The sequence below is a fragment of the Balaenoptera physalus genome (genome assembly GCF_965194825.1).
Source record: "Balaenoptera physalus genome assembly, chromosome: 2".
Classification (NCBI taxonomy): Eukaryota; Metazoa; Chordata; class Mammalia; order Artiodactyla; family Balaenopteridae; genus Balaenoptera; species Balaenoptera physalus.
The window spans coordinates 11,744,554-11,766,976 of NC_138883.1; the positions used below are offsets into that span (position 1 = coordinate 11,744,554).

Here is a 22,423-nt window from a genome sequence, read left to right on the forward strand (position 1 = left end):
GCGCAGGGAGCAGGAAGCCCCCGTGCTTGGGGGGCACTCATGGGGCACCAGGCTGGGTGCTTGACGCGTGTCCCCTGCACTGAGAGCATGCGGGCCAGGCCCGGCCGGCACCACGATTCACAGCCAAGGAAACCCAGGTTCGGGGGAGGCCCTCCTGTCTCTGTCATGCAGTTCGTGGAAGGCCCACTGCATTCCCCAGCTGCTGCAGACAGTGGGGGCGGCGGGGGCCCTGCCCCCGGGGGACGGGGGTGCCAGGGGCTCCTCTGTGAAGCGGGAGTGGGAGCAGGGCCTGGCAAGAAGGGAGGGAGCCATCTCTAAGGATCCCGGGCAGGGCCTGCGGAGGGGGGCCTGTGGCCCGAGGCCTCGTGCAGCAGCGAGGTCAGAGGTCAGAGGGGAGCCCACCGTGTTGCCGTTCACTCTGAGCGAGGTGGCGCGGCCATCTGAGGTCTGTGTTCGTGAATAGAAATTGAGACCCTTTGGGACAATGGCCTATTTTTCTGTAGTCACCGTGGGTGCAGCCTGGACAGAGAGGTGGGTTTTTGATGAGCAAGGGTGACGGAATGAGAGAGCACAGGGGAACTGAGGCTGCATCAGGGGAACAATTATAATAAATCAGAGGATCTAAATCAGGGAGGACATGGAGGGAGCGACAGCAAAAAGGTGGCCGAGTCAGTGGGTTGGGGGGACCGGGCAGGGCAATGCCCGGCTGTTGGGGTGGAGGTTCTAGAAGGATGGAGAGGGGGAGGAACTCTGCAACTGAGCTGTGGATTTGTGCTGGGTCCTGAGTTGGCCCCGCCCAGCCAGCACCTGTGCAACTCGGGCCGGGCATTCTGAGGGCGTCCCGGGTGTTCAGAGAAGGGACGGCCACTGTGAGCCAGCGTGGACGGGGGAAGCCAAGAGGAGGCCCCCGGCGGGCCAAGCCTGAGTGATGGAGCTGAGCCCCGAGGAGACTGTGAGGGAGCCCGGTGCTGAGTTAGGCCCCGGGAGCGCGTGGGGCTTGGGGCCCCAGAGGAGGCGGTGTCCAGGAGACGGCCGCCTGGGGCCCCGTTCTCTCCCTGCTTGATTTACGGGCCTGGATCTGGAGTGCTTATGGTCCTGGGCCCCCTCACCCTGTACCTCAGGCCATGGGTGTCCGTTAGCAGCCCCACCAGACAGCCTGTGTGCTGGGCTCTGGGCAGTGGTGACAGCAGTGGCCACCAGTGGTGCCCAGCCTGCCTGGGGACCTTTACCCCCAGGGTTTCATTTCATCCTCACAACCACACAGCGTGCAAGGGACCATCAGGATGTCCATTTACTGCCGGGCACGTGGGGCCAGGGGGCTGGGTGACACGTCCAAGGTCATATGGCTACCAGGTAGTGGGGCTGCGCCTGGGCCCTGGGCCCCTGACCTGAGGCTGCCTGCTTCTTAGCCTGAGTCGTGGGTTCAGATCCTGGCTGCCCTCACCGTCTGCTGAGGCGAACCTCCTGAGGGGGCAGCCTCAGTGTTCGCTCGTGCACAGTGGGAGCACTTCTCCCCTCCTAGCAGAGGAGATGGCGTGTGCTCAGTGCCTGCCCTGCACTGCTCCTTCACGCCTCAGCCCGCCCTCCCCAGGCTGCGTGGAGCCGTGGGCCGGGCCTCGTCTGGGGAAGGCAGCGCTGTCGCTGAGGGAACAGCTTATGTTCCTTGGTGGCCCGTCAGCGGATCTCAGCTCTTCTCCCCTGCTTGCATCTCTGCCCTGGAAACCCAGCAGCACGTCTGCCGATGGCCCGTGACTGCCCTGCCCTTCACCCCCAGCCCCAGGGCCGAGGAAGCCCCCAGGCCTAGAGTGGGGCACCCAGCACCACATGTATTCAAGGCACGGGTGGCACCAAAGGGCCTGGTTCAGATGCCAGTGCTGCTGCTACGAGCTTCGTGTCCTCATCTGCACAGTGGAGATAACCCTCAGGTCCCACTCCCCGGGGGCTACAAGGATGCCACGAGCGAGGAATGTGAAGCGTGTAGCCGGGGGCCAGCACTTGGTGGGCCTGGATGAACGCTAGCCGTGGACATTGTCACCATACTCACCCTCACAGTGAACACGTGTCCACCTGCTGATAGCTCTTTTGGTGTTTGGGGCTGGTTGCTTAACTCTGAGCCTCCATTTCCTCATCTGGAAAATGGGGACAGAGGGTTGCGATGATCAAGAGAGGGAGTGTTGAGCAGGGCAAGTGCTGTGCATGCCAATATATACCCAGTTTTGTTTTTACTCTGGGCACCTCCGCTTGCCCCTCTCAGCCTCGGGCTCCCTCAAAACCACAGCACTGTTTGCTGGACACATAGGAGCGCGGACAGTGGGGCAGCCCCATCTGCCTGGCCCCTGGGCAGCCTTTTCTGTACGCGCTAACGCACCTGCCCAAGTCCGAACCTTCATTCTCCTGCAGCTCGTGCCAACGGCTGTGAAGACCATCCCAGAGGACGTGCGAGGGGTCGGTACCTCTCAGCACCAGGCCTGGTGTCAGCGATGGGGTCACATCCCGGGGCAGGGGGTGGTACCTGGGCCCCCTCCCGATGCAGGCACACTGTGCCTTTTTGGGGACCTGCCTCCTGTCCCGGTCATTGTTCTTGCAGCCGTGTGCCCGGTTCTCATCACTGTGAATTGGTTCAGGCAGGCGGGGGCGGGGGCACCCACCCCGTGTCGAATTTCTTTCGAAGCAGCTTTCAGAAGTCAGCAAAATCCTCGAGCTAGATCCGAAATTTGCTCGATGGGTGGCTCCGAGGACTGTTTGCTGACATTCGCAATTGCATCTGTGATGGGAAACGCAGGCCCCAGGTGGGTACCGGCGGTTTCTGTTCCGGAGATCTGGGCCCGCTTGTTAGGGAAGCGGTGTTAGCGTGGTGGCCTTGCTGGGGGGTGCCCAGTCTCTATCCCTTGGCTTTGCTGCGCGGAGTACGCAGCATGGTGGGCCTCCTTGCAGGTATTGACACTTTGGGGGCTGAGAGGGAAATGGACTCAGTTCCAGGAGCAGCTGCTGTTGATCAGGCCTCACCCACGTTCCAGCCCCTCCCAGTCCTGCCCACAGGAGCCCCCGTTCCCCCGTCCTCAGCTTACACACAGGGAAGCTGGAGCCGGGCCACGTGGAGAGGAGGGGTGTTTCTGATTCAGAGCTGGAGGAGCGGGCCTTCTGTGCTGCCACCTCTGGCCACTCCACCTCCCCCGCATGATGGCATCAGACCACGTGGGGAGGGGGGGTGATTAAATGAGATGCCGAAGCTGTGCTCAGCAGGGACAGGGCGCTTTCTCAGCGGCTTCTCACCCTCCGGGGGCAGCCGAATTCAAGGACTGGCCCCTTGGGGCTGCACGCACCGGGCTTGGAGTCCAGGCTGTGTGCGCTCGACCAGCCCTCGTGGGTCCGGGAGCCCCTTCGCGCCCCCCGCACCCACCTGGCTCAGCGTGCTGTCTGTCTCTCCCACCCCCAGGCTACGAGGGCGTGAGCGAGTTCTTCACGGACCTCCTGAACCACATCACCACCGTGCTGCAGGGCCAGAGCGCGGCCGCGGCAGGCACCGGGGACGTGGCCCCGCTGAGGCACAGCAGGCTCCTGGCGGAGCAGGCGGGCGGCCTGGCGGCCGAGCGGACGTGCAGCGCCAGCCCCGGCTGCTGCAGCAGCATGATGGGCCAGGAGCCGCCCTGGACGGCCGAGGCCGACGTGGGCGGCGTGGGCGCGGGCAGCGCCTCCAAGCTGCCGCACCAGAGACTCGGCTGCACCACCGCCGTGTCGCCCAGCTTCCAGCAGCACTGCGTGGCCTCGCTGGCCACCAAGGCCTCCTCCCAGTAGCCACGGGGCCCGGGACCCTGAGGGGCGGCGCAGGCTGCAGAACACACGCTGGGCGAGCAGCTCCCGACCGTGACGCTACTACTAAGAATTCCCAAGGATCTGATTCTCCTTCTCCTCCTTCTTTTTTTTTTTTTTTTTAATTTTTAACCTGATTCTCTGATGTCATGATCTACATGAGGGGTGGGGGTGGGGACGGAAGAGAACCCCAAGTGGTCCAGCCTCGCGGAAGAGGGACAATCCCGCCTGATTCCTGCTGTGCAGATCTCTCCACTGAGTTTACACACGCTTGTGTTTTCAACACTAGGTCTGAATGTGAGGTGGGGTGTGCGTGCGTGTGTGTGTGGGTGTGTGTGTGTGTGTGCGTGGTCGCCATGCGTGTGTGAGTGCCCGAGCACGTCCACGTCTGTTCTTCTCAAATGGCTGCTGTGGTGCAGGCCTTGGGGACCCTGGAGCAGGCCATCTCTGGTCAGGCTGTCGGCGGCTGAGCAGAGCCGGCAAACGGTTGCCCGTCTCTCTTCTCTCCGAGCCGCCACGCCAGGCCCAGCCCCGTTTCTCTTACCGCTGGCTTAAAGCCCCATCCGGTGTGCAGCTGCCCCTCCCGAAAGCAGGAGGCAAGGGCAGCAGGAGGCCCCAGCTACCATTTCCTCGGGGATTCCACGCAGGGAGTCTGGGCTGTGGTCCACCTGCTGCCCGCTCACGAAAGCAGAGGAGGAGGAGGCTTCCCTGGGAAGGCCACAGCCCTGGGTCGGCTGCCTCTCTCCAAGTCCAGCTCCCTGGAGTCCGCTCGGCCCGTCAGCACGTGTCCCACGCAGCCCTGCAACGGGGCCTCCTTCCCTGGACCCGGGAGGAGCCTGCCTGGTTGGGAGCCTCCGGGCTGATCCTGCTTGTGCCAAGGATTTGTGCTGTGACTTTGGGCCAATCATTCCAAGAGTCGCCGGGCGGCCATGACCAGGAAACTCAAGGGCAGGCTTGACGCCCTGGCCCCTACAGTGCGGCCTGCGTCTCCGTGACGTCAACCCAGATGAGCGTCTCCTTGGCATCGAGGCGATTTGGGGCTCTCCCTCCAGGCTGAAGGAGGCTGCGCATTGCTCCACGCCTGCCCAGAAGGCCTGATCTGCCCCTTTCGTGCTCACTGCCAGCCCCAAGCACTCAGCCAGCCAGGTGCGAGGGGGCTTGCAGCCCCAGAGGTGAGAAAGCACATTACCCGCTTCTCCTATTAGAGTCACCCCAGCCCCTGATGGCAGCCGACAGACCACCAGCTGGTCAGTCCAATCCCAAGGTCCAGGCAGGCCGGCAGCCCCCTTTGCAGAGAAGGGGATCAGTGAGGGGCTTTGTCAATCCTCGGATGGTGTGACCGTCCGGCGGGATGCATAGGACCCCCTGAGCATGGCCTTGTGTCTTCAGCTATCCGTCACTCTTGAGGAAGAGGAACAGGCCTCTGGGCCATCCTGCATGGTCCAGGGAGGATGGATTGAGAGCGGCTGCGGAGCTGGGCGCTCAGAGACACCTTCAGGCCTGGTCAGCAGGGGCGTGGTGGTCGTCCACTTTGGGAAAGGAAGGGCTGGGGTGGGGGGCAGCTGCCGTCAGAACTGCCCAGCTGTCCTAGAAACCACGGGCCCTCCGACCACCGTGTTTACACGACTTGAGTGTTGAACCCTGATTATAATGTCTGTACGTCACCTTTCCTAGCCTAACCCCAAGCGCCGGGGGAACAGGAAAGCGTGGCCGGCCTCTTGCACTGCTTTGTCTCCAAAATAAACTACTGAAATCAAACTGCATTTCACACGTGTTTACAAAATGTTGCTCAAAGCTTATGCCGTCCTCCAGTCTTTTAATAAAACAGCTTTACCTTTTTGAGTAAAATTCCAGTCCTGATCCGAGTCAGGACAGGTCGGGAGTGCAGGGTGACCCAGTGCCAGGTGGGGCCCCTGGCCACGTCGTGTCCTGTTTAATCGATGCCTCCCCTCCGGGTCTCACACGTTAGCGTCCAGGGCCCAGATATCAAATAACTGTTTTGCAGCGACGTGGCACTTTGCACCAGCCTCGATGCGGGTGGCCAGCAGGGTGGGGAAACCGAAGGGCGGGGTTAGGCTTCATAAAGGCCCAGGAGCTGCACGGCGGTGGGGAAGGGACAGGCCGTGCTTGAGGGTGTGCGGGCCTCTCCCCGGGCCCAGCAGACAGCGGCCGTCTTTGCAGGGGCGGAGGGAGCCGTGTCCAGGAGCGTAGACGGGCAGGGGATTGTGAGCAGCAATGAGGCCTCACCGAGCGACCCCCACCCTCAGTGTCACCTGGTGCACGCTGACCGGGTCCCCGGACACCGGCCATGGAGTCGGTCTCCTCTTAGGTCTCCGTGTCCCTGGCCCTGGGGCTTCCGCATCAGGGGAAGACAGACCCCCGCAAGGCCCTCAGCCTTTGCGGTCTCTTCTTCCCCAGGGCTTGGTGCTGCTGCCTCTGGTCACTCAGCACCGTCGAGGGCCCGTGGAAGGGCCTGCTGTGGTGTACACGTGTGGTGCCTGGAGCCGGCCCTGCTGGCATCCCGGGGGCAGTTGGGACTCTCCTCCCCAAGCTGTTTTGCCAGTTGGTGGGCCTGTTGGGGGCCGTGCCCTGCAGCGTCTGGGTGGTGGTCGGTGACTGGGCCTGCTGAAGGGCTCCAGGAGCAAGTGGTGGGGCCACGTTTTGCCTGAGGCCTTGGGTAGGTTCTGAGGGTCACTTGCAAAGTCTCTGCCCTGGGCAGCCTGGAGCAGAGGCTGCGGGCCGGGCTCTGCTTGCAGGTTATATCATGATGTGGTTCCACAAGCACTAAGCCCCAACTGAGTATAGGAGCTGGATGTCTCCTCCCCACGAGAGCCTGGGGGCGGGGGGGTTGCCCTTGGCAGCATGGGTTTGCAGCGCCGGGTGGGTCGGGCTGGACCAGAGATCCTGCAGCATCACCTGCAGGAGACGGACGCAGCTGGAGTCCCCGGAGAGTTTATATGGGGCATTGTCTGAGTTAATGCCATCAGTGAGGGAGAAAACAAACTTGAGAAAGGATTCCTCTTTACCCAGAGGACTGCCAAGTGCGCTGTATGGAAGGTTGAAGGACCCTGGCAGAAAGCCGTCCTTTAAGCCAACTGGGAAGAGCAGCTGTTGTCTGCCGTGCAGCCCCTCTAGGACCGAGGGACACTGCGGCGCCCTGTCCTTGCTGGAAGACTGGTCCTCAGGTACTTGCACGCCGCTGGCCACAGAGAACCGTTGAATGGCTTCACTGGTGCCCCTGGGGTTTGCATCTGCGCTCCCCTCTCCCCCCTAGAAACTGACCCTTCACCCAGCGGGATCCCCGACACCTCGTCTCCCTTCCCGGGCCATGGCTCAAGGGCCCCTGAGCTCCAGAGACCTTGAGCGGCATGCTGGCTGTCTTGAGGGAGCACGGCCCCTGCACGTGGCTTACCACGAGGTAGAGGAGTGCATCCACCCTTGACGAAGGTTCTGGCCTCCTCGGTGAGCCTGGCCACACCCTGATGCCGCACACACCGCCCTGCCCGTGCCAGAGCCTGAGTGTGAGATGCTGTGGCCGAGGCCTCCAGACAGGCGGTTCTCCTGTCGGTCCTACCCTCCGCGAGCAAGGCTCTGTGCCTCTGCCCCTTCTCTGCACAGCCTTGCCAGTGTGATCTTGGAATGGCCCTCCACCCACATGCTGTTTACTGGAGAGCCGACTGTTGGCATGGAAGCACCCGGGCCCTTTTCCTTCTGGTTCCGACCACCAGGCCCCACCCACACCACCTGGGGCCTTTTCCAGAAATGGTTGCATTTCCCCTCTACTTCCAGAGTTGCCCACGACCTGGCGACTTGGAGGGACTCTCTCCCACAGCCAGACCAACCTCGGCTTCTGGGGCTGGGTGTGGATCCCACTTCTTTGAAGCTTGCTTTCTCTTTCGAAAAGCTTCTCCCACAGTGATTTCACCAAGACGTTGGCAGTTCCAGTTTCGGCGCTGACACCTGTGCTTTGTGACAAATGTTTGTTTCAATCCTGTTCACGAGCCACGTTTGCCAGAACCCCAAGCTGGCTTGTACTTAATTTGTGTGCATACATGTATATAATGTTTATATGAATCTATATGTACTATATGTAAAATCACGGCTTCTGTAAAAACCAAGAACCCCTGGCTCTTTTGACTTGGTTGCACTTCTGCCCCGTGTGTTTATGGCAACACAGGTGGCCCATCTCTGGGATGGGGTATCTCAGGGACAAGGTGTCCCGTGTTCTTTATTTGCTAAGTGGTCTTGGTGGTGGGTGTCCTGATAGCTGACTAGTGGAATACAGTTAGTGCTGTGTTTGTTATTTCGGTAATTGTTGGGGATGGGGTGTAAACCTGTCCCTTTGAAACATGTGAATAAACACCTTATGGCGCCAGCTCTTTGGAGGGTGTCCCTCTGTGCTTCAGGGGATGAGCGGCGGCAGCAGCCCCCTCGCCAGACTCAGGAGAGGCCCAGACTTGCCAAGGCCCCTCAAGCGACTTGTATCGCCATTGTAATGGTTTTCTGGTCCAGGCTGTCTAGACCCTCGAATCCTCACCATGATCTGGTGAGGAGGTCGTAAGTATTGCCCCCATTTTACAGATGAGGCTCCAAGAGCACCAGGAATGCTTGTCCAAACTCTACAGCTAGGCTGGGGATTCCAGGCCCACATTCTCTGGGCAGTGTGTTTCTTGAAGTCAGGGCTTGTCCAGGCCATTTCTGTGTGCCCAGGCCTGCCGGGCCCATAGCAGCTGCACACGGGTGTTTGTTGAATGACTGAATGATCGGCCCTGATATTCAACTGGTCCACACTGGTCCAGCACACCAGCCTGTCTGTTCTGGTTGCATAATCCTGCAGCCCCCGTGGTTAAATGTTTTGGGCATCACTCCTGCCTGTGATGTCGATGAGTCATCTCACCCTGTGAGCCTCAGTTTCCTCGTTCTCAAAACTGCGACTAAGACTGCCATGCTATAGTGAACCATTAAGTTCAAGAACTTCAGACGCCCCCGAGTCCTGTGCACGTATCAGGTCAGAGGGGATGACAGATTGATGCCGAGGGGGGGCCTGCAGCTCAGAGGCCCAGGTCCGGAAGGCCAAAGCTGGCTGGGGCCTGTGGCCTTGGTGACAGGCACTAAACCGGGGCTGTCAGGGCTTCTACCCAGCAGAGAGAGAACAGAGGCTGTTTCCCAAAGTCGCCCCGCCCCTGCATGGCCCAGTTCATGTGTGGCTGGGAGATAGGGGAAGAGTGTTATTTAATCCCACACGTGCTTTGGGGCAGGTGTCAGCACCATTTTACAGATGAGGAAACTGATGCTTCAAGCAGCGATGTCACTTGCCCACGATCCCCTGGCTGGAAAGTGGCCCAGAGCCACCCCAAGGGAAGTGAACCTCCCCTTGTCCTTTTGCCTGAAATCCAGTCCATCCCACCCCACTTGGAGTCAAGGCGGGGGAAGGTTCAAAGAAACAGGAAAGAGCCCAGAGCAGATTTATTTATCCTTAGATAAATTTTGTACAGAATATGTTAGAGTCAGGAGTTCTCAGCTTTCACCAAAAAGTCAGAAGTTATTGCAGTTGTGCCCAGTGGCTCTAATGGTGGAAGGGAAACTTCGAGAAAGCTGCCCGTGTTCAGAGAGAGGAAAATTGTTTAAAGTCAGGGGTCCGCCCTGCAGGGGGCCGCACTGGGGCAGGGGTCAGGAGCAGGAGGAAAGGAGCGTAGGGGCAACAGGGTGGCTTGGGCTTGGGCAGGCTGGGGGCGGCCTCCCTACTGGAAGCAGCGCCCGGGCCATCTGGCCAAGACCTGCAAAGGGGACAACAGAGCCAGGACCACAGGGTGCCTCGGGGCCCTGGCTGGTGGGGCCAGCCGGCGCCTCAGCCCCGCCGCAGCTCCTGCAGCTCGTGGGCCACCTTCTCCAGCTCCGCCTCGATGGCTGACAGGCTCTCCAGCTCCTGGTCCTGGGAGAGAATGTGAAGAGTCACACGGGGACTGGCCCAGGGAGCCTGTGCCAGCAGCATGGGGCGTGCAGACAGACTGGTTGTGCCCGGGTTAGCTGTGTGGCCTTGGACAGGTGGCTTTGCCTTTCTGAGTCTCAAGGGCCTCATCTGTTCCATGGGGACAGTGGTGCCACCCTGCCGGGCTGCTCTCAGGAGCACTGGGTGCAGAAATGTGCCAGGGGGACTCAGGCCCGCCGCCTCCTGAATGGCTCTGCGCGGGCACGTGGAAAACGAAGCCCCGGGTGCCCTTCAGAGCTCCTTCCACTGCCCCAACCCCAAGGCCTAGACTGTGACGATGGCTTCCTGGGTGAGGCCGTGCCTGGGTTTCCTGTCTGCCACAGGCCTCCCTACCTGAGGGGTCAGCGGTCTGTGGCCCAGGTTTCAGGACGTGAGAGCTGCCTAGGGCTGGGCTTGCATCCTCAGTCCCAGTCACTGGGTCCCCGAGCTCCAGCTGCCAGGGTGGTCCAGGGCAGCAGGGGACCCTCTGGGACTGACACCCACAAGAGCATGCCCTCAGACTCAGAGCAGGAGTCAGGGAAGGCCATGTCCCAGCTTTGACCTGAGAAGGGTGGTCTTCCTGGGGTCCCTGCCTGATGCCAAGCAGAGGGCACCCACCTGGGGCCCCATCAGAACAGACGGATGATGGTTGCCATGGAAACAGGGACCCCAGAGGCCCCCATCTTGGAGTAGCCCCCGGGCAGGAGTTCTGTGATTCTGGGGCCGTTTCTAAGATCTTTGGGCTGAGTGGACGGGGCCCTGCTCTGTCCTGTCCACAGGACTCAGGGGTCCCCGTTTCTCCGCCCTGCGGTCCAAGGCTCCCTCTGCCTGTGGAGAAGGGAAGCTGGAGGGTGCCCCAGGGCACCTGGCTCTGTCCAGCTTCTGTGGGTGGGGAAGGCAACGATCAAAGGTGCCCAGCCTTGGGGAGGGGTGGGGGGCAGGCTGCTGCTTCCTGCAGCCCCGTCCCCTCAGTCCTTGGAGACATAGGCAGGTGACCTCTCTTAGCGCCAGCTCCCAGGAACGAGGCTTCTTCCTCTCAGGCTGCTGGGACCCTGGTCCCAGGCCCAGAGAATGGCTTGGGGACCCAAGGAAGGGGCCACATCCTCTTCTGGGTGGGCAGAGAAGAGCACTGGGGCCAGAGCCTTGAAGATGTCCCACCCCCCATAAGGCCCCGATTCCCACCTGGGCACTGAGGCCTGAAGACCCCCCAAGGCCTCCTCCAGCCCCAAGGTGGTGTCGCCAGCCTGCCCCAAAGTCCCATCCCATCCCCTCCTATGGGACCATGTCCCTGCACCCCACTGAGCTTCCCAAGTAGCCCTGGGCATGGCCAGGTTTTCAAAGCTCGTGTGCATTCTGATCATGATAATGAGGTGAGCAGAAAGGACTTCTTACCCCCATTTCACAAATGGGGGAACCGATGAGGCTCAGAGAAGGGGAGTGAGTGGCCCAAGGTCACCCAGCTAGGAGGCAGGGCCCAGGTCTTCTGGCACATGTCCGTGCCTTCCCCACCCATCACCACCAGGCCCTGAGGTCCAGCTGGCCCTGCCCCTGCTGCCTTTGCCATCGGGGTGGGAGGCAGGGCCTGAATCTGGGAGGAGGGTGTGGTTGGGCTGCACGGGGGCCAGGAGAGGACATGGCTGGACCAACAGTAGGGCCTCCCCAGGATGCCTCAGTGTCCCCTCCTGCCGTGCCCTCCCAGCTCTCAAGGCCAATGCTACCCTGAGCCTGGATCCCCCAGGCAGCAAGTAGCCCTCCCCAGGCCAGTCCCTGCCAGGTCTTTTTAGTTTCCAAGCTCTCTCCATCCAAAGCTCCAAGCTCCACCAGTCACTCCCTTGTCCTGCTCCCAAACCTGCAGAGGTTCCCTATTGCCTTTAGGACAAGTCCCCGCCCAGCACCTCTGGGAACGGGCTTAACTCACCAGCCCTCCAGCTTCTGCGCGCTGACCTGAACGCTTCTGTCTCCTGTCCGCCAGCTTTCCTGTGTGCCCCCCTCCATGAGCTGGGGTTCACTTGCCCCCCTGCCTGACACGCCCTTTCCCCTGTCCCTTCCCGGTTTCCCAAGAGCCCCCTGTCTGAGTGCCCCTCCAGTCCCAGACTCCAAGGGGGACAGTGTCCCCTCAGTGGTGCAGGGGCCACATGTCTGGCTGTAGCTGACCCCCAGCTGGGCCAATGCTCCCGGGGCCTGGCCCAGGGCCGGCTCCCACCCCATACCAACCTCTGGTCTGCGGTTGGCGCTGCCCTCCTCCTCTTTCTTCTCCTCCGGGTAGCCACGCACCTGGAGGGGCAGGCCCGCCTCGACGCTGTCCTCTCGGGAGGGTGGCCTCCAGCCTCGTCGCAGCTGCAGCCCAGGACCCCCGAAGTCGTAGCCCCGGGCCCGGAAGGAGAGCTTTGTGGCACGGTCCGGGTCTCCCTCGTCCTCCTGCCCCTCCAGCCGCTTCTCGGCTGTCAGCTCCGTGGCCAGCTGGTCCATCTTGCTCCATCGCTTGGCGTCCTCCCACTCCGTGGAGAGCCGCTCCTCCTCCTCCTCCTGCTCCGGCGCCCCGCTCTTCCCGCCCCGGAAGAGGCCTTGAGGGGCCCCTGCCACCTCCTCCTCCTCCTCCTCCTGCTGCTGGAGGTGCTCCCGCTCCCCCTTCCCCTTGGGGGACTGAGCCTCCTCAGCCCCCGTCTTCCCGGCTCCATCCACAGCCAGAGCCTCGGGCCAACCTGGAGCAGGTGGTGGACAAGAGCAGGAGAATGAGGGAGGGACCGCCACTTTCCCCGGTCCCTGCCACTCCCCGGGGCCTCTCTGTGGCCACGGTTGGGACCACAGACCCCGTATGCGGGGTCCAGCTCAGCCCCTCACAACGGATTCCATTTGGAGGGAAAAGCCATCTTGACACCATGCTTTACAAGACCCACTAAAGCTCTGAGGGGTGGGTTGGCCAGAGCCTGCCTCTTCCTTCGGCCCTCTCACCCCAGAAGCCCTGACCCGGGGGTCACCCAGCTGGGGAGGGAGGAAAGACCCTGACCAGGGCCTCACGAGGAGCCAGGGGCTTTCCTAAACCCTGGGTGAAGCTAACAGTGTCCCCAGACCAGCCTGTTCCCACCTGTCATGCTGTCCCTCTGTTCCCAAAGCCCACCCACCCACGCTGCAAAGTCCCTCTCCCCTCAGGGGGGATGGGGCTGGGGAGGGGCTATGTGGGACAGTGGGAGATGCAAGGTTTTGGAATCAGACGAGCCTGGGTTGGAATCTCAGCTTTTACACAAATTAGCTGTGTGACCATGGGCAAATTACTTAACCTCTCTGAGCCTTGGTTTCCCATCAGGCAAATGGAGATAATACCTACCTTTCAGGGCTGTTGTGAAGGTGGAATGAGATTATGGATGAGGCCCCCCCCCCTCCATCCCATCCCCCTCTCCCCGACACATTTGTTGACGTCTCAGACATCATACATACTCTCACCCCTCTGCATCTCCTTGTAGCCGAGGCTCGGGTGGGGGTTAAATGCTGCGGTGGGGGTGCTTTCTTCCTCCGGGACAGCCTTCTCTCCAGCCTCTGCCTCCTCCTCCTCCTCCTTCTCCTCCTCCTCTTCTCTCTTTGCCTGCTGCCCTTGCTCGGCACTCAGGCCCCTCTCTCTGCCCACTGGACCCTGGGAGGGGCCCTCGCTGTCCTCCTCGGCCTGTGGGCCTGGGTGTTTCTGGCTGGAGAGGCTGGCTAGGGGGTGGGTATTGGAGGAGGCCTCCTCCTCCCCTGGGGCCTGGTTGTCCTCCTCAACCTTGGACCCCTGCCCAAGCTCCGGGGCGGCCTGAGGCCTGGCTCCGTCCGCATCTTCACCATTCCTCTCCACCTCTTTAGAATCTCCTCTTTTTTCCGTAGCATCCCTGGAGGACGCCTCTTCTGTCCCCTCTACAGAAACAACAGAGCAAAGTCAGGCCCTGAGGACCAGGCTGCACGTGGGATCTCCCCAGGGCCCAATTTCATATCTTAGTCACTGTATCTCTTGGCTTCCAGTAAGCCCAGCCCAAGACACCCATGAGAGAATTAGGGTTGCCCTCTCCATGTCTGGGTTTGACCTGAGCACAACTGGATTATGTTTCTTTCTCTGTAATTCTACCTCTCGAAGCAGGATGTGATTTTTTTTTTTTTCTAAAAAGACCTTGAAAATGACCCCAGAAGATAGAGCCCTGAATTTAAAATTAAGACAGCAGTTGAATTGCTGTGTGATCTTGGGCAAGTTCCTTAACCTCTCTGTGTAAGAGGCACCATTACCGCAACTTCATTCTCCCCTCTGTGCAGGTATTCTGTCTTGAGCATCCTGTGAAAGTGCTCAATTCCTCAATGTTTGTCAGGTTTCATTAAAAGGTATTTTCTTGTAGCTGCTTTGAAGACAGCCTTCTAACTAGTAAAAATCCCTCCCACTGCTAGAATGATCACTGTTGAACAAGACACTACCAAGTACATTCCATCATTTGACTCCAGGACTCCAGGTGGAAGAGCTCCCATGCCCATTTGACAGAAACTCAAACCGATCCTCAGAAAGGTAAGGTGACCTGTCTGTGCTCACAGTCAGCAGAGCTGAGCCTCGAACCCAAGCTTCCAAATGCCAAGTACCGGGTGCTCTTTGCACTGACATGTGGCTGCCACTCCCATTAATGCTACACTATTCCCCTCCTACAGCCCATGGCAGACATCCAGAGTCAACCACTCATTTCCATGGAGCCAAAATGTGGGAGTCCCTGCTGTGCCCCAAGCAGCCACTAGGGTGACAGCCCTGGCCAATGCGAGGGCACCTCGGCCACACCAGCAGGCTTCCCCTCTCAGCCCCGACGGAAGACCACCGAGATCCCCGCTCTTAGGAACTGGCCCTATTCACTCCCCTTCCACATGCAAAGAGCAGGGCTGCAGGGGCAAGTGTGTGGCTGTTTCTAGGCAGAAAGGTGAGTAACAGAGCATCCCCTTGACCTAAGCCATGATCCGTGACCCCTAAAAGCTCTCTGGTTTCAAGAAAGATGATCCAGGTTCATTTAGTGTTTCAAACCTACCCCTCTGGGATCCTGCTGCCACTAGGCTATGCTAAGGCACCACTAATTCCTGGGAGGGCAGGCGCTAGGGGTGGGGACCCTGCTGCGGTGGCCACCGGGAAGAGTCGAAGCTGCCCATCTGCCAGGCCAGAGACTTCCTGCCCGGGAGTGTCAGTCCCTGCAGTGGGCAGATGGGACTGATCAAGGGCTTTGGAGTGAGACAGACCCAGATTCACATCTACAATTATGCCTTGGGAAGGTACTTCAACCTCCCTGGGACTCAGTTTCCCCATTTGTAAAGAGAAGGAAATATGAGCTACCTTACAGGGCCTAAAGGAGGGGCTTCTGACTCCCAGGAACCCTCGATCTATCATAACTACTGTTATTTTCATCCTCCCTCCCCTGGTCTCTGGCCAGACTGGTCGGCACTGACCCTTCAGCTCGGCCTGGTCATTCTGCTTCTCAAGAACCTCTGAGAGTTCATCCTCATAACTGCTGTGTTTCTTCTGCTGATGTGCCCTCTCCTTGGCTCCTGTATGAAAAATGGAGAAAAAAGTCCCATTTGGTCTGAGCTCTGCATATTTGTCTATGAGAGGGAAGGCCTCTGTTTCCTCATCTGTAAAGTGGGCACATCATGTTCTGGGCTTGCCCAGTGAGAGACTGAGGGGGCAGGAGCTGGTGGGGGGTGGTGAGGGCTGGCTGCCCCCTCCCGGCCCCATCACCTCTCCAGACTCCATTTCTCACCTAGGAAATAAGAACAAGCCCTGCCTGCCGGCTCATGGAGCAATAAAGGCACAGATGGAGCAGATGGTCCCAGGGGCAGAAGCAGAGAGTGGAGGGCCCTCAGGACCTGGCTGGTAGCTAGGGGACCCTGCAGCAAGAGGTAATAGTGACTGCTTGTCCCCTCGTGGGGGCTCTTGATTCAGGCAACCCCTGTTCCCCCTGGACCCCATAAGCCCAGGCTGAGCTCTTGTCTGCATCCAAGCCCAGGGTCAGCACCAGAGACCCTTCTCCCTGCATCAGCCCCAGGCTATGCTATCTGCTCTGTCTCCACCTATCCCTGGTTCTTGATGGTGGCCCGGGCCAGGCCAACTCTGCAGCTGGTGGTGATTTTTTCCCATGATGAGAATTTCTGGGGTGGCCAGAGCAGGCTGACATGGGGGCTGTGGGCCGGGGGTATGTCCAGATCTGGCCCCCGGCCGACTGGGGTTCACACTTCCTGGTTAATTCCTTGCTCTGTGACCTTGGGTGACTTGGGCGATCCAACACCTGGTTGCTTATCTATAAAACAGGGTTGCTACCATGGTAAATGCTAGGATAGAGGTGTGCACAAGACATGAGAGTACAGAAGAGGGAGTGGGCGGATGAGTGGATGGATGGATGGATGGATGGATGGATGGACAGACAGACATATAGATCTATCCCATACTCTTTTAATAGAAAATAATAATGTACCTGTATATTGGACACTGTTTATATTAGATACACACACATATATGTGTGTGTATGTGTGTAAACAGATGTTTCAGGACACATCCCCTATAGTAGTCTCCATTGACATTATATTTAATTATTTAAATGCAGTAAGTCAGTCATTCAATACTTAATTTAAAAATTATCATATTGCCCTCCTAGCAACGATATGCAGTGGATGTTTGTCTTCCAGGAGGACGAGCGAGTGAGAGAAAGAATGGCACGCTAACTTGGGGAGGGTCTCAGGGAGCCCTCCTGCTGTGGTTATTTTCACTTGCCACCTCCCCAAATCGCTCTCCATTCTCACACGTGGCCCAGTCTGCCCCAGAAACCTCAGAGTGGGGGCCTCCCCTGAGCCCCAGCAGCCTTCATGCCCTCCACCCTACCCCATCCAAGACACAAGCCCAGCCCTAAAGCTGGGCCCTCACTTTCTCTGGAGGGAGACGCAAGATTCATGCTTGAGGGCCATTCTCAGGGAGAGGCACAAGGGTGCCTATGGCTCTGCCCCAAATAAAAGCCACTTCCCACGGGAGTCAGCCTGGGGCAGATGCAGGGCCAGAACCCGTTGTTTCCAATTTGCCAGGGAGTCCTCTGTGCCTCACATGAACCCAAGGGGGAGCCTGGGGTTGGGCAGAGCAGCTAACTCTGTGGGATGACATCAGCCTAACCCTCGTTCCCAGCATCCTGTCCAGGCTCTGCTTGAACATCCTCAGTGACAAGGAGCTCACTACCTCACAAAATCACTCCATTCCCAAGAGCATCAGTCGATTTTCTTAACCTCTTGGAGAAAGCCATGTCTCGCTCTGAAAGCACACTGCAAGTCTAGTCTGTGTTTTGGGGCAAGCAAGGCCCTGCTTCTCCCATCTCCCCCTTGAGCAGAAGCTCACAAGGGCAAAGGGGCCCCTCCTCTCTCCTGGAGACCAGTTTTCTTTTCCGTTAACAGAGAAAAGGGATCCTCTCTGCAACCTAGTCTTGAAAGTGTCCCCTCTAAAATGGCTGAACTCCAGAGACCATGGGGTATTAGAAGAGCTGCATCTGGTCTTGGGATGTCCTTAACTTACTATGTGACCTTGGACAAGTCACTCAACCTCTCTGGGCCTTGATCTCTTTAATTACATTAATTATAGACCGGACCAGGTGGCACAGAGGACCCCACCTTGCCACCCTATAATTGAAAGGCAATAACTGAGTATCAGAAACAAGACCTTGCTCAACCTTCCACCATGATTTTCTGACTCTCAGTTACTGGAATTTACTCAGATTCGCGTGCAGCGGTTGGAAAATACCTTGGAGAGCGAGGTCTTGGAGCTCTTTCAGCAAATTCTGATGTCGCAGGATTGAGAGGATCCGTTCATCTGCAATGAAGAAGAGTCGTTACGGGTGGTTTCCAGAGAACAGCCCAGAAAGAGATTGCCATCAATATTTTCAGCTGAGCACAAGGAATTTATTCTGGAAGCTCAAAAGCTGGGTGGTAGCAGCAAGATTGGGTCTTGAGATAACACTTCTGAAATGACCTCCTTTCCAAGGTATCACTCCATTTGCTATTATATCAGAAAGGTCAGCCACAGTCCCTGCACCCAGACCTTCGCCAAGAGATGGCAGCCCATGAGGTGATGCGGGGGTGTCGCTAAACACAACATGTTTTCTCATCTCCACGCCTTTGCCTGTGTTGTCCACGCCACCTGGGGTACTCTTTTTTCATTTTTCTACTTACTGATTTTCAACTTTTATCTTAAAGCCCAACCCCAATGCTAATGTTGGATCTATCCAACATTGACTGCCTGCTTGGAAAGCTCTGTCCTTCTCATGCCCACCCACCCATAGTGTTCTTTTAGTCATCATACATCTATAGGGTATCTACCAGGTGCCAGTGGCTGTTCTCGGCACTGGGGATACAGCACACAAAGTCTTTGTCCACAGGGAGCTCACATTCTGGTGGCTTGCTGTTCCAACCCTGGTTTCATTCTGCCCAGAATTCTGGTTAATTGTGTTCATATCTGTCCCTTCTGCTAGTCTGTAAGCTCTGGGCTCACAGGGGCTGTGAGCCCTTCATCTCTCTATACCACCCAGCACAGGCCTGGCTAAGGCAGGCACTTGGTCAGTGACTACTGAATTAAATCACTGAATTCCATCAAAAACCACACACCCACGTCCTTGCCCCCCCAGCCCAGCAGGCAGCAGCCCCTCACCCCAAGCCTGGTTCATACCTCCTCGGAGTGTCTCGAAACACTCCTGGCTGACAGGCATGGGGCTGGGCTTGGAGAGCGTGTCAGAAATGACCTCCACGATGCACTTCATCACCTGGGAAGAGAGTGGGGCAGGTTGGGGCTGGTTTTGGCGTGGGGCTCAGTTCCCTGAAGTTCCAGGGTAAATTTCTACGGAGGACATAAGGACATTCTCTTGTGTCTTTAGGAGTCCAGGGACGCCTAGCTCAGGGGCACAGCTCTGCTTTCTTAGCTACATAGTCACAGCATAGTAATAATTAAAAACAAAACCAAAAAACCTTACACAGTGCTTACCAAGTGCCAGGCGCTCCAATCACCAGGCCGGCAGGAGCCCCTCTAAGGTGGGGGTGGGTACCCTGTACCCTCTCATCCCAAGGGTTTCTCTGAAGATGGGGAATGCTCCTGGGCATTAGAGGTGTGTCTTGCAAAAGTACTTTAGTCTTGCAGATGCCCAAAAGGTCAGCTATCTCCAGGAAGCCTTTCTGGACCACCCAGTGGAGAGCAAAGACCTTTCCTGGCTCTACCCTGTCTGGAAACAAGACTTGGAAAACTGTCTCTAGATATCCATGGTGTTGTCACATGCGGGGAGTGACAGCCTCACAGTCTGGCTCCATAGTCACCCACCAGGTGAATCCCCTGGCTGGATGTGGGCACACATCTATCTGCTACATCTGGGTGTCCATCCCAGGCCGACAGCAGTCATATCTCTGAAAGTCTTATCTAGCGCCCAGCAAGGTGCTATGGATAATCAGGCAGCCAATAAGTGAATGATATCTGAAGATGGTGCCAACTGTAGTGTGATATCCTAGCTGTGTGATCTTGGGCAAGCGACTTGACCTCTGTGAGCCTCAATTTCCTCATTTGTAAAATGGGAGTGAGAAGACCTTCCCAACTCCCCTCCCAGGGTGATGAGGCACAGATGGGAAAATACTCTATAATGCATGAAGTGCCACACACACCCAGGGAGGGATTCACGACTCCCAACCTGCTTCAGCTGCCTAGAGCTGGGCAGAGGAGCAGGAGGCATCAGACAGGCAATAGGCAACACTGGTGGGGAGTGAGGGGGTGGAAGGCTGTGTTTACGGGATGCCAAGGCAATCCATCCAAAGATCCAGGATGGCAAACCGGCAAACAGGCTCTGCGGTAGTCATGGCATCCTAGGTTAAAACATGCAGGTCTTCACCAGCTGCTCCGGTGTCTCTGACCCCAGGCTGCTGAATACAAAGTGTCTCCCATAAGGCACCTGGCAGGGAGGAGCTTATAGCCTGCACCCTATATCTCCCTGCAACCAAAAGTCTTGCACTGGGAATATCAGATAACCACCACTCCATGAGGACAGATTCTGGGAGAGAGGAATTGGGTATGGGTCCCAAGAGTGATGGGGAGGTCATGAAAGGAAGCTCTAGGAATAAAAATGCTTATTTACTGAGGACCAACTATGTGCCAGGTACTTCACACGATTCCAATTCCTTACAACTCCCCTCAAAGGAAATATTATAGACAGGAAAAGGGGAAGCTCAGAAAAGTTAAGGAATCTTCCCAACATCACACAGCTACAATGAGTGGTATAGGTTTAAATTTAGGCCTGTCTATAACTAATGAATAGGAAATATAAATGAGCAAACTGAGGTTGAAATCTCTTTTGATGTTTTGGGTTTCAACTACAGCCTCTCTGGAATAGAAGAAAACAGCTCCTGAAAAGGCAGGGAGTAGAAATTTCTGACTCCCAAGTGGAGGTATCTGTGAACATCAGAGACTGGAAAAACAGCCCCAACTCAGACATGAATAAATTTCGAGCGTACACCCAACATAGAGTGTCTTTTGCTGGCCACAGAAGCCCCCACCAGTGTCTTCTAAGTCCCTTTCCTGGGTGACCTCCACCAGCAGCCCCAACTGGCTGGGACCCTGGGTGCAGGAGCCATGATCAAGAGTGTTTTCACTGTGGCCCTTTGGGAGAGCCAGCCAGGGCTTTAGTGACTGGGGGACGGGGCGGGTGTGTTGCTGGCAGGGCTCTGGGGAAGAGCAAAGCGGGAGGCCAGAGCCAGGCAGATGAAGACTGTTCCCGCAGGTCGGTGGACAACCACAGCCTCAGAGAAGTTACCCCCGCCAGCCCGTGGTGGGCCTGTGAGATTCGGAGTGTTCAGGACAGTGGGCCTGGCACCTGGGCCCCGCGGGTAAGACACAGGCCCCATCGGGCTGCACACCCAACTCAGAGGAGGTCGGGGAAGGCCCCACAGGAGGAGAGCAGGGAAATCTAGCAGACTTCGATGTCTTCTTCTGGCGAAGCTGTCCCCAGGCTCAGCAGCCGCAGTGCTGGCTCTTGGCTTTCTGCTCCTGCCCCCCATCCCGGGGCATCCCCGCACCCCCTCTTACCTCAGTGTCCCCTTTATTCATAGGGCTGTTCACAGGGAGGGCAATGACTAGGAAGAGAAAGAGAGAGCTGGGGTCACTCCTCTGCTCCGAGGGGAGAACGCGGTCCTTCCAGACTGGTTCCATCAGGGGCGCTCCCTCTTAAGACCACCTCCACCCAAATGAGACGCTGAACTGATTTTATTTCCCTTCCCCAGCTGCTGCCCGCACGGAGGTGGCTCCCAGAGGCTGCGCTGAGAGCCCTAACCCTTCCCCGTGGGAAAGCTCGTGCTCTGGAGGGGGTGTGTGAGCTGAAAGCAAGAGCGGTGAAAAGAGGTCAATGGCTGAGTGGGATTGGGGTGGGGGAGGATGAGGGAGAGGCAGAGAGACCCCAGAGGTGACAAAAAAGAGGGTGAGGTGAGCGGAAGAGATGGAAGAGCAGGACTGCGACAGGGGAGGGAGAGGCAGAAGTCAAGGGCAGCCAGACGCGGGGAGAGGGAGGATGCAGGGGGAGGCAGGCCAGTGGGGAGCCCGCAGCCGTCCTCCCACCTACCCCGATGACCTTGGCCAGCCACGACGCAGAGCCGGCGCCGGCCCCGAAGCAGCCCAGACACGGGGTGGGGACGTCAGGGGACCCTGCCCCGCGGGGTCGGGAGTCCGAGTCAAAGAGCCAGGCCTGCGGGATCAGCTCCCGGGCCCCTTTGCGAGGTCGGGTGGGAGGCGAGGCGCTGTCCGTGGCGCTGAAAACTCGCCGCGCCGGAGGGAAGGCATGGAGGAGCGCACGGCGCTGCGCGGGGCCCGGACCTCAGGGCAGGCAGGACAAGAGCAGGCAGGGGCGCCCGGGACCCTCTCCCACAAGGCCCCGCGCTCGCTCACCTTGCCCGGCGCAGAGTAGCAGCGCCAGGACCGCGGCGGAGCGCATGGCGAACCCGGGGCGCCGAGCAGCTGACGGTCTGGGGCCGGGCGCGGCGCGGATTGGGGCGAGGGGTGGCTGGACTGGTCGCTCCGGGCGGCCCCGGCAACGCAGGCGCGGGGATGGGGGTCGTAAGGTCTCTGTGTGCGTCCGCCTGTCGATCCGCCCACCGCCTTTCCCCACTGGGCTCGGGCACTGCAGCAGCGGTACCCTCGCGCCCCACTTATATACACCCCGGACCCCGGAAATGACGTCATCGGACCCGCCCCTACCCCCTTTTCCCATCCCTCCGGGGGTCTGGCCGCAGTTCGCTCCACCCCCAGCCTCACGGCTGTTGCCGATGGCCACCGCCTCACATAGCTCTTGGGTGAGGCAGCGAGGCGGATATCTGGCTTCCAGGAGGTGGCACGGGGGACTCAGCTGACCGTCCACCCCTCGACGGCTCCACCGATTTGCTGTGTCCGTGGGCAAGTCACCTCCAGTCTCTGGACCTCGTGTGCCGCCAAAGTGCGCTGAGGTCCCTGCCAATTCTAGCGCACCACTCCTTGCTCCTGAGGGTCCCTCTTGAGGGGGTCTTGCTTCCTTGATCCCACTGGCTGGAGGCATGCTCACCATTCAGGGCTCCCTCAAATATCTAGGAGGCCGTCTAGAGGTCCCCGAGCCCTTGTCTGAATCAGGCCTCTCT

At 58.6% G+C, this 22,423-nt stretch overlaps 2 protein-coding genes across 6 annotated transcripts in view; one reads left to right on the forward strand and one right to left on the reverse strand.

Annotated features, from left to right (window-relative positions):
- ITPK1 (inositol-tetrakisphosphate 1-kinase) overlaps nt 1-5,568 on the forward strand; it is a gene marked incomplete at its 5' end in the record, with an annotated part of 212,149 nt that extends 206,581 nt beyond the window's left edge. For both annotated transcript variants that reach the window (XM_082451339.1, XM_082451340.1), the window contains one exon: nt 3,437-5,568. In XM_082451339.1, coding sequence (XP_082307465.1) covers nt 3,437-3,795 — 359 coding nt within the window. In that variant the 3' untranslated portion in view covers nt 3,796-5,568. The remainder of the gene's footprint in view (nt 1-3,436) is intronic.
- A 3,676-nt stretch (nt 5,569-9,244) lies between these two features.
- CHGA (chromogranin A) lies at nt 9,245-21,979 on the reverse strand. Of its 4 annotated transcripts, none has more exons than XM_082451307.1 (8): nt 21,702-21,979; nt 20,850-20,896; nt 18,459-18,552; nt 17,538-17,606; nt 15,212-15,310; nt 13,214-13,663; nt 12,053-12,480; nt 9,245-9,742 (listed from the first exon to the last, which is right to left on the reverse strand). In XM_082451307.1, exons 1-8 carry the CDS (start codon nt 21,745-21,747, stop codon nt 9,659-9,661), a joined length of 1,317 nt encoding a protein of 438 aa, XP_082307433.1. In that variant the 5' UTR covers nt 21,748-21,979; the 3' UTR covers nt 9,245-9,658. The 4 variants fall into 4 exon arrangements, with proteins under 4 accessions (XP_082307433.1, XP_082307432.1, XP_082307431.1 ...); XM_082451306.1 differs by having other exon boundaries at nt 11,993-12,480; nt 13,220-13,663; nt 21,702-21,976; XM_082451305.1 differs by having other exon boundaries at nt 11,993-12,480; nt 21,702-21,976.
- Nucleotides 21,980-22,423: the final 444 nt, after the last annotated feature.